At 42.9% G+C, this 17746-nt stretch overlaps 1 protein-coding gene across 4 annotated transcripts in view; it reads left to right on the top strand.

Annotated features, from left to right (window-relative positions):
- The window catches only part of LOC118372250 (vitamin D3 receptor A-like), an 81587-nt gene extending 78667 nt beyond the window's left edge, over window positions 1-2920 (top strand). For all 4 annotated transcript variants that reach the window (XM_035758064.2, XM_052482174.1, XM_035758063.2 and 1 more), the window contains one exon: window positions 400-2920. In XM_035758064.2, the coding sequence (XP_035613957.1) occupies window positions 400-653 (254 nt within the window). In that variant the 3' untranslated portion in view covers window positions 654-2920. The remainder of the gene's footprint in view (window positions 1-399) is intronic.
- The last annotated feature ends 14826 nt before the right edge of the window (window positions 2921-17746 follow it).

Here is a 17746-nt window from a genome sequence, read left to right as displayed (position 1 = left end):
ACCACCGTGGCACTCGGGAGCCCCAATGGTAGTAGGTGTCAGGTGCACCGGTTTGAGTGTGTCAAGAACTGCAATGCTGCTGGGTTTTTCACATTCCACAGTGTCTCGTGTGTATCAAGAATAGTCCACCACCCAAAGGACATCCAGCCAACTTGACACAACTGTTGGAAGCATTGCAGTCATCCAACATGGGCCAGCATCCCTGTGGAACGCTTTCGTCACCTTGTAGAGTCCATGGCCCGATAAATTGAGGCTGTCCTGAGTGCAAAAGGGTGTGCAACTCAATTTTAGGAAGGTGTTCCTAATGTTTTGTACACTATGTTTGTATGGTGTGTTTGTGTGCATTCCCATCTCTTCTTAACTCCTTTTGACAGCATCTCCCTCCTCCCCTAAATGTAGATCGTCCAGGGGTGCAGGACCACGCTAAGATCGAGGATCTCCAAGACAGTCTGTCGGAGGTGCTCCAGGCTTACATCAGGGTGAACCACCCGGGAGGACGCCTGCTCTACGCCAGAATGATCCAGAAGCTGGCCGACCTGCGCAGCCTCAACGAGGAGCACTCCAAACAGTACCGCTCACTGTCCTTCCAGCCCGAGCACAGCATGCAGCTCACCCCGCTGGTGCTGGAGGTATTTGGGAGAGAGGTGTCCTAGCAGCCACGCCGACCCCCACCACCACACCTCTGGTTGGAAGATATGGACAGACGATCCCTCCCATGAGGACCCCCGGGAGTTAATTTGTTGAGTTTCTGGATAGAGGGCTCAGCGATGGGGTTGATGAAAAGGTCTCTGAGGGGGAATAGCGGAATGGACCGGAAAGTCACACTGTCACAGAAAAGGTTTTGGGGGGTTAATCAGGGTATTATGGGTAAATAGCGGAGGAAGGGGCTTGGATAAGGTTGTAATTTCCCGTTCATAAGAAAAAGGGAATTTCAAACAGAATGTATTTATAACTAAACTATAAATATACAGTACCAGTCAAAAGTTTGGATACACCTATTCATTCAAGGGTTTTTCTTTATTTTTACTATTTTCTACATTGTAAAACAATAGTGAATACATCAAAACCATGAAATAACACACATGGAATCATGTACTAACCAAAATAATGTTAAATAAATAAAAACGTCTATTTTATTCTTTAGATTCTTCCAAGTATTCGGGTGACCCTTTGCCTTGATGATAGCTTTGCACCATCTTGGCATTCTCTCAACCAGCGTCACCTGGAATGCTTTTCCAGCAGTCTTGAAAGAGTTCCCACATATGCTGAGCACTTGTTGACTGCTTTTCCTTCACTCTGCGGTTCAACTCATCCCTAACCATCTCAATTGATTTGAGGTCGGGTGATCTGATCCAGCATTCATTATTCTCCTTGGTCAAATAGCCCTTACACAGCCTGGAGGTGTGTTGGGTCATTGTCCTGTTGAAAAACAAATGATAGTGCTATTAAATGCAAACCAGATGGGATGGCGTATCGCTGCAGAATGCTGTGGTAGCCATGCTGGTTAAGTGTGTCTTGAAATCTAAATATATTATGACAGTGTCACTAGCAAAAGACCCCCACTCTATCACACCTCCTCCTCCATGCTTCATGGTGGGAACTACACATGCGGAGATCATCCGTTCACCTACTCTGCGTCTCACAAAGACACGGCGGGTTGGAACCAAAAATCTCAAATGTGGACTTATCAGATCAAAGGACAGATTTCCGGTGTATGTAAATGTATGTCCATTGCTCATGTTTCTTGGCCCAAGCAAGTCTCTTCTTCTTTTAGGTGTCCTTTAGTAGTGGTTTCGTTGCAGAAATTCGACCATGAAGGCCTGATTCACACAGTCTCCTCTGAACAGTTGATGTTGAGATGTGTCTTACTTGAACTCTGTGAAGCATTTATTTGGGATGCAAATTTAAGGTACAGTTAACTCTTATGAACTTATCCTCTGCAGCAGAAGGAAACTCTTCCTTTCTTGTGGCGGTTCTCATGAGACAGTTTCATCATAGCGCTTGATGGTTTTTGCGACTGCGCTTGAAGAAACTTTAAAAGTTTTTAATGTTTTGGATTGACTGACCTTCATGTCTTAAAGTAATGATGGACTATTGTTTCTCTTTGTTATTTGATCTTTTCTTGCCATAATATGGACTTAGCCCTATTTGGTAAAAGACCATCTTCTGTACCACCCCTACCCCCTCACAACACAGCTGATTGGCTCAAACGCATTAAGAAGGAAAGGAATTTCACAAATGTACTTTTAACAAGGCACACCTGTTAATTGAAATGCATTTCAGGTGACTACCTCATGAAACTGGTTGAGAGAGAGAATGGCCACTTTGAAGAATCTCAAATACAATTGTTTTATTTTTTGATACACTTTTTTGGTTACTACATGATTCAATATGTGTTTACTACATGATTCCATATGTGTTATTTCAATGGTTTTGATGCCTTCACTATTATTCAACCATGTAGAAAATAGTAAAACAAAGAAACATTTGAATGAGTAGGTGTGTTCAAACCTTTGACTGGTACTGCGTATACATACATACAAGCTAATATCTATATTTAAGCTTGTTTCTACTAAAACAAATGGATGAGTAGTCCTCTGTATATATGTAGGCCCCAATTTGTGTGCATATGAATGTGTGTATGTATTGACGTAGGGTGTTTCAATTGCACGCACACACAAATACACCCCGAGTAGAGTGCAAGGGGCCTATTTTATTTTTGTTTCTGTGTGAGAATAGTGAATGACCACAAAAGGGTGTTGAGTACTGGCTCCGACGAAGTGTTTAGTAGTGGGACTGACATCTGTTTAAGGCTCCATTAATGTATTGTGGAAAGTGTCGGCTACACACAGGATATATGTGGATCATTTGGTAACAATTTGGTTCTGTTGCCCCCTTTCAAACTTCAAAATATACACATTTAGCATTTAAAAGCTCTTTCCTTCATAAGAGTAAAGAGAAAGATGTTTTATTATTATTGGTTAACTAGCTAAACTAACCTGGTAAGGTGACAAACTGCCCTGCCTCAGGGAGAAGTTAGCCTGATATTGTTAATTGTACAATATACATTTTGAGTAGTACGTAGTAGTAATTACGCAAGTTTACAATCAAGAGGGGGAGTCATTGCTGGTCAAACCTGTTTGTAATGATGTAATCGGGGCGGCAGCGTAGTGGTTAGAGTGTTGGACTATTAACCGGAAGGTTGCGAGTTCAAACCCCCGAGCTGACAAGGTACAAATCTGTCGTTCTGCCCCTGAACAGGCAGTTAACCCACTGTTCCCAGGCCGTCATTGAAAATAAGAATATGTTCTTGCCTGGTTAAATAAAGGTTAAAAAAAAATAATAATAACAAAAAAAAATTACTGTAGTAACTACTAAAACCTTTTAATCAAATCTGCAGATGCTCTTCATACCTGATCAAATTCTATTCATGGTACGATACCAATTACAATGTCACCCCCACCAGTTTCTGTTTGAGAGGCATGTTATGGCCTTAGTGGGTTGAAGGTTAAGCACATAACGAGTGCGTTTCCGCTCACGCCGCCTGCAGGTCTTGGTCACCCTCTTGTGGTCGTTGTCTGTAAATAACACTTGTTATTTCTGTACATAATAATGAAAGAAATAGGTAAATACTAAGATAATTCAATTGTTGGGAATAATGCTCTGGTGATATATGCAAATATGAGATGTGCTATTTTTTTATGTTGTTCCTCTATTGAGGTCTTGATGAGCTTTGACAGCTATATATATATATATATATATATACTTTTTGGGGGGTGTGCAAACTCATTGGTTTTATTGGATTTGAGATTGTGTTTCCTGACATCAGCGTTCATGCCGCTGCACCAAAATCTTTTCACATACTGAAGAGACATTCTCACTCAAGCTGCTCTGTAAAGCTGCTCTGTAAAGCTGCTCTGTAAAGCTGCTCTGTAAAGCTGCTCTGTAAAGCTACCATACCGTTAGAACCAGGAAAAAGACAACAATCTTGTTCATGGTCTTTACTACTAACACTGCCTCAAATCAAACAGACAAGGCTAAAGGCCAATCAGTCGTCGTCGTGGCGGACATGCCTCTCTCTCCAACACGCCGGCCAGCCTGGCAGAACTCTTCATAGCTTTAATGCGACGGCATCCTTTCAGGACCAACTGAACAGCTGTAGTGCATCAAGAGCTGAATGGGACTGAGTTTGTGAGCAGCGGCTTTGGATATGTCACACCGATGGAAGGTCTCTTACCTGGGAAGTGATTAACACTGAACTGATCCAGTGGTGAGAGTTTGGGGAAGTGGGCTCAGGTGTGAATAAAGGAGTGACTGTATAGAAGTGTATAGAAAGTAAGAATCACAGAAGTGCAGTGTACAGAGCTCCTGAGCCAAAGTCTGATATTTTCTCCCATTGCAGCAGATGTCCAGACCCCACTGTGTGTAGACCAGGTGTTGTGGAGAAAGCATACTCTTTTGTTGTTGCATTCTATCACATATACATAAATCCATTTAAAGGAATGCAGGAAAGATCGGGTCAGGGGTTCTGATGGGAGGAACTCCTCCAAGAGCTCTCTCTGCCTGCTGCCAAGCTGGCTCCGAAAGACTGGCCCAAAAACTGCACCCCTCTCCCAATGCAGGTCAGCAACTCCACCTCAGTAGCCTTACAAAACCCTGTTAAACATTTAACAGATACCTCAATGAAACTGAACACTTTCATAATAGAATAGAAGGGAACCAAACATGTGACACACACACCATGACGTTTCTTCAGCAACTTCTGCAGTGTTCTGTTTTTTTATCAATCAAAAAGTTGCCAGGTTCTTTTGAAGAAAAACTGCCTCGAGGGCTGTGTTGCAGGCCATGTAAAGGGATCCATTGTCTGTTTTTCAATCGCAGCTCGATAATCATGTGTAAAAGAGGCAGGTGATATAATCAACGGTCCACAATGTAAACAAAGAGTCAGTGAATCCCCATGGTTCCCGCTGCCACTGTCAAAAGTCCAGTCCTAATTCAATATTTTTTATTTTTTAGCAATAAGCGAGGCCGAGGAATGACTCCGTAATGATATGCATGTCATGTTGTCACCATGGCTGAGTTCAGGCAGGGCTTCTGTGATCAGTACCTTTTTAGGTTTACTATGACGTCACCTGGATTGGCTAAAATAATACATGAAGGTAATACATTTTCTTCTTTCAATGTATTGTTAAGATCAGTCGATTATTGCAGACAGGTTTCTGATGAGGCACTGATCAGTGGCCCTGCCTATATTTTGGCCTGTATGGCTGCTGCTGCTGTTGGTGGCTTTGTTGTATTGCTCTGGTGATGTGGGAAGCAAGCTGAATCCTGAATCCTTGTTAGTTCATTGTATAGAGCCCTGTTTTAACCAAAACAAACTACCTCTCCCATTGCACGTGTATTTTTGGCATGATTGTGTTTCATCTTTTCTTATTTTAATACTAATTCATTGTATTTATTCATTTTACTTCTCAAATGCTGTATGATTTATCTCAACACACCTCAAAATAAGCCTAGAGATCAAGAGGAAACGGTTGTTACTCCACGTCTGTCTGTTTTGTAGGGAGGGGGCTGAAACAGCTCATCTTTGTATTCAGTGTTCAACCCATTTATGCTAACTGGGATTGAACAGCTTGTGAACCAGGGTATTTTGACATCACTTCCACGCTTAGAGGCCTCAGTGTCAGTTAGCGATCTGCATAGTGTGTGTATGATGTTGTAGTGTCAAGATTGATGGATTTTATTATGAACTGCTTATCATGTTTATATCCTGTCTTGCTCGGTCTGCCCTCAGCTCTGTGTTCTACTGCCCCTTTTAGCTCATGGTTCTGCAATCCAGGGATTTTTTTGTATCACGTGGATGTAAAGGACACAGCCCCATGGTAGCACAGTGCTTTACCAACTAAGCATACCATTTTAAATGGATTTCTGTAAAGGATTCAATGAAAACGTGTGTGTGTGTGTGTGTGTGTCTTTCTGTGGTGATGGTTGATGAGGCTGGGCAGTTATCTACCTACGTTCTTAAGAAGCGTGGAAGTTTTTCTTTATGATCGAGAGAGATGAGGAAAGATCGAGTAATCGCATGAATGTTGCGCATGAATGTTGCGCACTGTTTTAGAATCTTTTTTTTGTTTTGCTCTGATTGTCCTCTGCTACCTCTTTTTAATATGCGCTTGCTCACATGCACACGCACGCACGCATACAGTACTACTAACGCATACAGTACTACAAACGCATACAGTACTACAGTATGTGCACAGACTCAATATGCACTTCTATTTCACCAGCAGTTTTTGCCAACGATGCACTTGTTTGTCTCCTCTGCTCTGGCTTTTGTCTGAAATCTATTACTGATGATCACTATAGCAAATCACCAGTCGTTTAACATTGAATGCACATTATAGCTCAGTTACCTTGGTGTGCCTAGAAACCAGAGCCTTATTTTGGGACAATAAATATCAGGGGTTTATTAACAAAACACATTTTAAAAATTCTAATTTAAGACTATGTTCAAATGGCTTTTCACAACTCCGTTTAATTTGATTATCAATCTTTATGGGTTAGGAGAACATGCCATCAGCTCACCCCTACCGGGAAGCACATTTTAAATGCGGATCCACCGGACGCAAATATGCTTCACATCTTTAAAGCTGAGGTGACGCTTTAGTTTCAGGGGTGGGGATGTACAGAAGGCCAACATAACGTCTATATACACTGTCTCACCTGACAGGTTTTAGTCCATTCATGTCGATTGCATTGCTCTGTGGAGAGGATTTGGTTGAGTATATTTGTGTGAAATATAACAGATGGACATTTTTTACTCTTATTATATTCAGTGCCGTGCTATGCTAATGTAGTTGTTATTAGGTTAGTTGTTATATTCAGGGCCGTGCTATGCTAATGTAGTTGTTATTAGGTTAGTTATTATATTCAGTGCTGTGCTATGCTAATGTAGTTATTAGGTTAGTTATTATATTCAGGGCCGTGCTATGCTAATGTAGTTATTAGGTTAGTTATTATATTCAGGGCCATGCTATGCTAATGTAGTTGTTATTAGGTTCGTTATTATATTCAGGGCCGTGCGATGCTAATGTAGTAGTTATTAGGTTAGTTATTATATTCAGGGCCGTGCGATGCTAATGTAGTAGTTATTAGGTTAGTTATTATATTCAGGGCCGTGCTATGCTAATGTAGTTGTTATTAGGTTAGTTATTATATTCAGGGCCGTGCGATGCTAATGTAGTAGTTATTAGGTTAGTTATTATATTCAGGGCCGTGCTATGCTAATGTAGTTGTTATTAGGTTAGTTATTATATTCAGGGCCGTGCTATGCTAATGTAGTTGTTATTAGGTTAGTTATTATATTCAGGGCCGTGCTATGCTAATGTAGTTATTAGGTTAGTTATTATATTCAGGGCCGTGCTATGCTAATGTAGTTGTTATTAGGTTAGTTATTATATTCAGGGCCGTGCTATGCTAATGTAGTTATTAGGTTAGTTATTATATTCAGGGCCGTGCTATGCTAATGTAGTTGTTATTAGGTTAGTTATTATATTCAGGGCCGTGCTATGCTAATGTAGTTATTATATTCAGGGCCGTGCTATGCTAATGTAGTTGTTATTAGGTTAGTTATTATATTCAGTGCCGTGCTATGCTAATGTAGTTGTTATTAGGTTAGTTATTATATTCAGGGCCGTGCAATGCTAATGTAGTTGTTATTAGGGCCTATGTTTTCTCCTGCCTAACGGATGTAGCCTAGCGGTTAAGAGTGTTGGGCAAGTAACTGAAAGGTCACTGGTTCGAATCCCAGAGCCGACTATGTGAAAAATCTGTCTGTGCCCTTGAGCAAGGCACTTAACCCTAATTGCTCCTGTAAGTCGCTCTAGATAAGAGCATCTGCTAAATGACTACAATGTACATGTCGGGAAGTATTGCTGGAATGGAAGGAGGTGTGAGCTGTTATGAATCTGGACTGCTTTATTCCTGTTGGAGGACAGTACATAGTTGTTAGAAAGGAGTGTGTGTCTGAGTTTTCTGTATGTTGCTATTTAATCCCCACTGCTCTCCTTGATACATTTTCTTAGGTCAATATTATTGTATTTAGTTGATGATGAAGCATCAGTTGATCTTGTGACTGGTCCAAAAACACAACATACACTGGTGTACTTTGTTGGACATTTTTGTTGACAGACTTCTGGTAGCCAGACCATTTCTCATTTAGTAATCAATCATTGTAATTCATCTCAAAGTCCCAAGATAAGTAATTTTTTATACATGCACACCATGTCATTCTCATGACTCAATGCTTCACACAGTCTTTCAACGATCTTGGTGTTTGTTAATGATATCAATGCTCTAGTTGATAGTAAAACCATTGACTTTGTTCAATCGCCGGCTGTTTTTGTGTTTCTCTTATTCTTCTGAAGTTGATCCATTGTACATTGATTTATGTGCATTGTATGTAGTATATAATGTTTTGAAAAATCACAAATAAACCTCTGTACATATTGATGCAAAAAATCCATGTCTTCATATATTCTCAAAAGGAAACCATACTAGATTTGCTACCCTCAAGATGGGCCTGTAAAAGTCATGAACATGGAAATTATTTGTATACATGCAAACAGCTCTTGCTCTTAGTTTATAATTTGTGTACCGTCCCAACAGATCCACAGATGACACAATTTCTCAAACTCCACACTGCCCTTTCCCACTTGGACAAAAGGAACACCTATGTGAGAATGTTGTAAATTGATGACAGCTCAGCGTTCAACACCATGGTACCCTTGAAGCTCATCACTAAACTACTGACCCTGTGACTGAACACCTCCCTCTGCAACTGGATCCTGGACTTCCTGACGGGCCGCTCCAAGGTGGTGAGGGTAGGCAACACCATTAAGTGTGCCGATGACACAGCGGTGGTAGGCTTGATCACTGACGACATTGAGACAGCCTAGGGAGGTCAGAGACCTGGCAGTGTGGTGCCAGGACAACAACCTCTCCCTCAATGTCAGCAAGACAAAGGAGTTGCTCGTGGACTACTGGAGGAGGAGGGCCGAGCACACCCTCATTCACATCGATAGGGCTGTAGTGGAGCGAGTCAAGAGTTCACGTTCCTCTGTGTCCACATCACTAAGGATTGATCATGGTCCAAATACACCAACACAGTCGTGAAGAGGGCACAATGCTTCTTTCCCCTCAGGAGGCTGAAAAGATTTGTCATGGGCCTTCGGTTCCTCAAAAGGTTCTACAGCTGCACCATCGAGAGCAACTTGACTGGCTGCATCACCGCTTGGTATGGCAACTGCTTGGCATCCGACCGCAAGGCGCTACAGAGGGTAGTGCATACAGCCCCGTACATCACTGGGGCTGAGCTCCCTGTCATCCAGGACCTCTATAACAAGCGATGTCAGAGGAAGGCCCTAAAAAATGTCAGACTCCAGCCATCCAAGTCATAGACTCATACGCTGCTGCTGCTACGGTCTTATCTTTCCTGTTAGTGGCTTGCCTTGTCACTTTACCCCTACCTATATGTACATTACATGGCTACCTCATACCCATGCTCGGTACTGCTACTCCCTTATATATATGCCATGGTTTTTTACTGTACATTTAGTCCTCGTGTCACTATTTTTTCAATTTCATCTTATGTTTAACTTTGCGTTTTTGGAAAAGGACCCGTAAGTAAACATTTCACATTTCGTCAAATACCTGCCATCTACGAAGCATGTGACCAATACAATTTGATTTATGCCTTCCTCACATAAATAATTACTGCAGTAGAGGGAGCTAGTCCCCTGCTCAGTCAACTTCCCGTTATTAAACTGTCCTGCTAGTCCCCTGCTCAGTGTCCTCCTCCCAGAGCGCTAAGAATCTTGGCGTGATCCTGGACAACACCCTGTCGTTCTCAACTAACATCAAGGCGGTGGCCCGTTCCTGTAGGTTCATGCTCTACAACATCCGCAGAGTACGACCCTGCCTCACACAGGAAGCGGCGCAGGTCCTAATCCAGGCACTTGTCATCTCCCGTCTGGATTACTGCAACTCGCTGTTGGCTGGGCTCCCTGCCTGTGCCATTAAACCCCTACAACTCATCCAGAACGCCGCAGCCCGTCTGGTGTTCAACCTTCCCAAGTTCTCTCACGTCACCCCGCTCCTCCGCTCTCTCCACTGGCTTCCAGTTGAAGCTCGCATCCGCTACAAGACCATGGTGCTTGCCTACGGAGCTGTGAGGGGAACGGCACCTCAGTACCTCCAGGCTCTGATCAGGCCCTACACCCAAACAAGGGCACTGCGTTCATCCACCTCTGGCCTGCTCGCCTCCCTACCACTGAGGAAGTACAGTTCCCGCTCAGCCCAGTCAAAACTGTTCGCTGCTCTGGCTCCCCAATGGTGGAACACACTCCCTCACGACGCCAGGACAGCGGAGTCAATCACCACCTTCCGGAGACACCTGAAACCCCACCTCTTTAAGGAATACCTAGGATAGGATAAAGTAATCCTTCTCACCCCCCCCCCCCCTAAAAGATTTAGATGCACTATTGTAAAGTGGCTGTTCCACTGGATGTCATAAGGTGAATGCACCAATTTGTAAGTCGCTCTGGATAAGAGCGTCTGCTAAATGACTTAAATGTAATGTAAATGTAACTGTCCTGCTAGTCCCCTGCTCAGTCAACTTACCTTTAATAAACTGTCCTGCTAGTCCCCTGCTCAGTCAACTTACCTTTATTAAACTGTCCTGTTAGTCCCCTGCTCAGTCAACTTACCTTTATTAAACTGTCCTGCTAGTCCCCTGCTCAGTCAACTTACCTTTATTAAACTGTCCTGTTAGTCCCCTGCTCAGTCAACTTACCTTTAGTAAACTGTCCTGCTAGTCCCCTGCTCAGTCAACTTACCTTTAATAAACTGTCCTGCTAGTCCCCTGCTCAGTCAACTTACCTTTATTAAACTGTCCTGCTAGTCCCCTGCTCAGTCAACTTACCTTTATTAAACTGTCCTGCTAGTCCCCTGCTCAGTCAACTTACCTTTAGTAAACTGTCCTGCTAGTCCCCTGCTCAGTCAACTTCCCCTTTTATTAAACTGTCCTGCTAGTCCCCTGCTCAGTCAACTTACCTTTAATAAACTGTCCTGCTAGTCCCCTGCTCAGTCAACTTACCTTTATTAAACTGTCCTGCTAGTCCCCTGCTCAGTCAACTTACCTTTATTAAACTGTCCTGCTAGTCCCCTGCTCAGTCAACTTACCTTTATTAAACTGTCCTGCTAGTCCCCTGCTCAGTCAACTTACCTTTATTAAACTGTCCTGCTAGTCCCCTGCTCAGTCAACTTACCTTTATTAAACTGTCCTGCTAGTCCCCTGCTCAGTCAACTTACCTTTATTAAACTGTCCTGCTAGTCCCCTGCTCAGTCAACTTACCTTTATTAAACTGTCCTGCTAGTCCCCTGCTCAGTCAACTTACCTTTATTAAACTGTCCTGCTAGTCCCCTGCTCAGTCAACTTACCTTTAGTAAACTGTCCTGCTAGTCCCCTGCTCAGTCAACTTACCTTTATTAAACTGTCCTGCTAGTCCCCTGCTCAGTCAACTTACCTTTATTAAACTGTCCTGCTAGTCCCCTGCTCAGTCAACTTACCTTTATTCAACTGTCCTGCTAGTCCCCTGCTCAGTCAACTTACCTTTAGTAAACTGTCCTGCTAGTCCCCTGCTCAGTCAACTTACCTTTATTAAACTGTCCTGCTAGTCCCCTGCTCAGTCAACTTACCTTTATTAAACTGTCCTGCTAGTCCCCTGCTCAGTCAACTTACCTTTATTCAACTGTCCTGCCTCCCCAATCATGGGACTAATGTGAATCGTCCATATATGAATTGGTTATAGTGATCAGCAAGAGACTGAGTGGGGTACATGAATTAGGATTTTGTTAGCTAGTTCAAGCGTAGTTTGGTGGTGGTTATCATATGACTTGGCTTGTGAATGTTTAATGTGTGAGACTGTTTTCTGTAAGTGCAATTAAGTCTGTTTTCTTATTCTCTTCATACTTTACACTTAAATTGGGACCCATTTATAGCTGAGCAGATGCTCTGACGGAGGAGGAGAGCGACTGTGTGGTAAATCTCTGAAGTCATCTAAACATCACGAGGCCAAGCTCCTCTCTGTGGCATGTGACCCATTAGAATGCATTCCATGTACTTGTACTGGAGTCTGCACATTCTGGAAGAGTCGGACATGCAGTTGGAAAGGAGATAAACCCCCAGAACGGTCTCTTCTTCTGAGGTATGACAGAATCATTTCTAGCCCTCGACTTGGGTTCCCTGAAAATGTCGGATTTAAGTTGAAGTTGTAGATGCAGTGTGTTTTAGTGTTGTGTTGATTGCTAATTATCTCGGTGTGCCTCAATATTTTTTTAAGCAACGTGCAGGTATGTGATTTAGCAAAAGTCTCCTAGTCAAGTTAATGATTCAGCCCCCTTCTGAGATTATTAGTCATATTAGTCATGTTCCTTCCTGGAATAACGCTAAGTATAACAGCATAAGTATGTCCAGCATACCTTCGCTGGGCAAGGCTACAATGTGAAAGTAATTTTGCAGTGACAGCCAAAATACACTATATATACAATGGTATGTAGACACCCCTTCAAATTAGTGGATTCAGCCATTTGAGCCACACTCGTTGCTGACCGGTGAATTTTGCAGTGACACCCATGCAATCTCCGTAGACAAACATTGAAAGTAGAATAGCCCATACTGAAAAGCTCCGTGACTTTCAACTTGGCACCGTCATAGGATGCCACCTTTCCAACAAGTCTGTTAGTCAAATTTCTGACCTGCTAGAGCTTACCCCAGTCAACTGTAAGTGCTATTATTGTGAAGTGGGAGCGTCTAGGAGCAACAACTGCTCAGCCGCGAAGTGGTAGGCCACACAAACTCGCAGAATGGAACCGCTGAAGATGCAGCGCGTACAAATCGTTTGTCCTCAGTTGCAACACTACCGAGTTCCAAACTGGCTCTGGCTTCACCATCTGGCAGTCCGATGGATGAATCTGGGTTTGGCGGAAGCCAGGAGCACGCTACCTGCCCCAATGCATAGTGCCAACTGTAAAGTTTGAAGGTGGAATAATAGTCTGGGGCTGTTTTTCATGGATTGGGCTATGTCCCTTTAGTTCCAGTGAAGGGAGATCTTAACTCTACAGCGTAGAATGACATTCTCTTGACGATTCTGTGCTTCCAACTTTGGCAACAGTTTCAGCATGACAATGCCCCCGTGCACAAAGCGAAGTCCATACAGAAATGGTTTGTCGATCGGTGTGGAAGAACTTGACTGGCCTGCACAGAGCCCTGACCTCAAAGTCATCAAACGCTTTTGGGATGAATTAGAGCGCAGACTGCGAGCCAGGCCTATTCGCCCAACATCAGTGCCCGACCTCACTAATGTGGCTCTTGTGGCTGAATGGAAGCAAGTCCCCGCAGTAATGTTGCAACAACTAATGGAAAGCCTTCCCAGAAGAGTGGAGGCTGTTGTAGCAGTAAAGGGGGGACCAACTCCATATTCATGCCCATGATTTTGGAATGACATGTTCGACGAGCACATGTCCACATACTTTTGGTCGTGTAGTGTGCTTCTGAGGAGAATGGGGCCTAAAGGGGTTAAAGGCTGTGGCTCCCCCTCCTGATCACTCCTCTTAGGGTGTGGCCCAGATGGGCTAGTTTTAGTTTTTCAGATAACTTGGCAGGTCTGAGCAGAGATGAGGAAGGAGGGAAGTTCTCCTTGGCCCTGAGCTGTGGAGAGGCTGTGGAGAGGGGGGTGCTGGGGGGTTTGGTTCAGCTGAGAGGGGAGGCAGTGACAGTTTGGGCTAGACTGTTATGAGAGAATGAGGAGGTTAACAGAGAAAAAGGCCTGTGGTAACAGTGCTGACGCACGAGGGAAACATTAAGGGAGGGCAAATGGAATCCCTTGCAGGAGTCTCTAATCCCAGTGTTGACGGGGTCATGGAGCCGCTGGCGACAGCATGAATGTACTTTGCAACCCGCTGAAGGGGGAGAGAAACTAGCACTCTGATTGACGTAGTTAAGTAATTCATAGGTAACTGATAGTTATCAGCTAAGTGCCGGCCTCTACCCAAACAAAGTGTTCCATGGACCAGGGAAAGGGATAGAATCTAGCTCTTTTTAAAGGTCTGATAACTATCAATGTCTTATGAATGATTTACCTCTCCATATGTGCTAGTGACCCTCGACCCAGAAGAGCGTTCCATGGAGGGTTTATTAAGCTGCCGCTCCAGGAAGTATGATAGGTGGCCAAGCAGCAGGAGCTAAGGAGACAGACTCAGCAGTGGAAAGCAATGGAACTTTGATTTCCTACCCCACAGCACAGCAGCCCGTCTGCCTTTCCCCTCCGTAGCTTGGGATGGGAGGATGCTGCTTGGTGGAAGAGTCTCCGAGAAATCGTTCCTTTAGAGGGAAATGCTATCAGTCACACTATCGACTGTGCTCAACACTTCCTTGCTTTACTATTGTGTGTGTGGGATCCATCACATATGGGTAGATCAATTTAAATTCAATCACTTTTTGACAGCATCCCTTTTTTACATGAATGAAACCTTCAATACTATTTTTACTATTTTCTAAATTGTAGAATAATAGTGAACTCATCAACTATGAAATAGCACATATGGAATCATGTAGTAACCAAAAAAGTGTTAAACAAAATCAAAGAATATTTTTGATTTCTGATTCTTCAAAGTAGGCACCCTTTGCCTTGATGACAGCTTTGCACACTCTTGGCATTCTCTCAATCAGCTTCACCTAGAATGCTTTTCCAACAGTCTTGATGGAGTTCCCACATATGCTGAGCACTTGTTGGCTGCTTTTCCTTCACTCTGCGGTTCAACTCATCCCAAACCATCTCAATTGGATTGAGGTCAGGTGATAGTGGAGGCCAGGTCATCTGATGCAGCACTCATCACTCCTTCTTGGTCAAATAGCCCTTACACAGCCTGGAGGTGTGTTTTGGGTCATTGTCCTGTTGAAAACAAATGATAGTCCCACTAAGCGCAAACCAGATGGGGTGGTGTATTGCTGCAGAATGCTGTGGTGGCCATGCTGGTTAAGTGTGCCTTGAATTCTAAATAAATCAGACAGTGTCACCAGCAAAGCACCCTAGGCCATCACACAACCTCCATGCTTCACGGTGGGAACCACACATGCAGAGATCATCTACTATGTGTCTCACAAAGACACAGCTTTTGAAATCAAAAATATTTAATTTGGACTCATCAGACCATATGACAGATTTCCACCGGTCTAATGTTGATTGCTTGTGTTTGTTGGCCCAAGCAAATCTCTTCTTTAGTTTTTCTGTCCTTTTAGTAGTGGTTTCATTGCAGCAATTCGACCATGAAGGCTTGATTTCATGCAGTCTCCTCTGAACAGTTTGATGTTGAGATGTGTTTGTTACTTTAACTCTGAAGCATTTATTTGGGATGCAATTTCTGAGGCTGGTAACTCTAATGAACTTATCCTCTGCAGCAGAGGTAACTCTGGATCTTCCTTTCCTGTGGCGGTCCTCATGAGAGACAGTTTCATCATAACACTTGTTTTTTGCGACTGCACTTGAATAAACGTTCAAAGTTCTTGAAATGTTCCGGATTGACTGACCTTAATGTGTTGTTTCTCTTTGCTTATTTGAGCTGTTCTTGCCATAATCTGAACTTGGTGTTTTACCAAATAGGGCTATATTATGTATACCACCCCTACCTTGTCACAACACAACTGATTGGCTCAAATGCATTAACCTCTTCAGTCTACCCTCTACTTTTTCGAACATTCTGTTAAAAATGGCGCAACATTTCAGCGCCCTGCTACTCATGCCAGGAATATAGTATATGCATATGATTAGTATGTGTGGATAGAAAACACTCAGACGTTTATAAAACTGATTAAATCACGGCTGTGGCTTTAACAGAACGTGTGTTTCATTGAAAAGTGCAGGAAAATCTGATCACTGAAAGTGGAAAAATATATCCATCTGCCGCTTCAACCCATTGTTATGGGCGAAAGACATTAAATATGGCTGAGGTTGCAGTACCTACAGCTTCCACACGATGTCAACAGTCTTGTCATTTGCCTAGGATTTGTTTCTTGGTCAAACGAACAAGAGACAGCCCATTTCTTCCGGTCTCCGACCGGATATTTTGGTTGAGAAATACACCGACAGTATTTCAAGATGGAGCCCTATAGTGTCGAAGTGTTTTGTGAAAGTTTATCGTCGACTTTTTTTTAATTTTAAAAAATGACGTTACGTTATGAAACGCTATTTTTTTTTGTTTATCAGACAGACTACATAGAACGATATCTAGGCTATATATGGACAGATTTAATCGAAAAAAAGAACCAATAGTGATTATGGGACATCTAGGAGTGCCAACAAAGATGGTCAAAGGTAATGAATGTTTTATATTTTATTGTGCGGTTTGTGTAGCGCCGAATATGCTAATTATTTTGTTTACGTCCCCTGCGGGTCTTTTGTGGTGTTACATGCTATCAGATAATAGCTTCTCATGCTTTCGCCGAAAAGCATTTTAAAAATCTGACTTGTTGCCTGGATTCACAACGAGTGTAGCTTTAATTCAATACCCTGCATGTGTATTTTAATGAACGTTTGAGTTTTAACTAATACTATTAGCATTTAGCATAGCGCATTTGCATTTCCAGAGCTCTAGATGAGACGCCTGCATGCCAGGTAGGAGCAAGTGGTTAAGAAGGAAAGAAGGCACACCTGTTAATTGAAATGCATTCCAGGTGACTACCTGATGAAGCTGGTTGAGAGAATGCCATGAGTGTGAAAAGCTGTCATCAAGGCAAAGGTTGGCTACTTTGAAGAATCTAAAATTATTTGTTTAAGACTTTGGTTACTTCATGATTCAATATATGTTATTACAGAGATCTGTCCTTTGGTCTGATGAGTCCAATTTTGAGATTTTTGGTTCCAACCGATGTGTCTTTGTGAGACGTAGAATAGGTGAACAGATGATCTCCGCATGTGTATTTCCCACCGTAAAGCATGGAGGAGGAGGTGTTATGGTGTGGGGGTGCTTTTCTGGTGACACTGTCAGTGATTTATTTAGTATTCAAGGCACACTTAACCAGCATCGCTACCACAGCATTCTGCAGCGATACCCCTTCCCATCTGGTGTGCGCATAATTTGTTTTTCAGCAGGACAATGACCCAACACACCTCCAGGCTGTGTAAGGGCTATTTGACCAAGAAGGAGAGTGATGGAGTGTTGCATCAGATGATCACCTGACCTCAACCCAATTGAGATGTTTTGGGATGAGTTGGACCACAAAGTGAATGAAAAGCAGCCAACAAGTGCTCAGCATATGTGGGAACTCCAAGACTGTTGGAAAAGCATTCTAGATGAAGCTGGTTGAGAGAATGCCATGAGTGTGCAAAGCTGTCATCATGCAAAGGGGTGGCTTGTCTGAAGAATCTCACATTTCAAATATATTCTGATTTGTTTAACACTATTTTGGTTACTACATGATTCCATGTGTTATTTCATAGTTTTGATGTCTTCACTATTATTCTACAATGTAGATAATAGTAAGAAATAAAGAAAAACCCTTGAATGAGTAGGTGTGTCCAAACATTTGACTGGTACTGTACAAAATAAAGGTGTTCAAAGTTGAGCCATTTTGCATACCCCACCATGCCATGAGACATCCATGTCTTCCTCACTGGAAAAGATAAACAGT

This window comes from Oncorhynchus keta, chromosome 27, assembly GCF_023373465.1.
Source record: "Oncorhynchus keta strain PuntledgeMale-10-30-2019 chromosome 27, Oket_V2, whole genome shotgun sequence".
Classification (NCBI taxonomy): Eukaryota; Metazoa; Chordata; class Actinopteri; order Salmoniformes; family Salmonidae; genus Oncorhynchus; species Oncorhynchus keta.
Note: the sequence above shows the minus strand (reverse complement) of the source record. Positions and strands in the feature narration are given on the sequence as shown.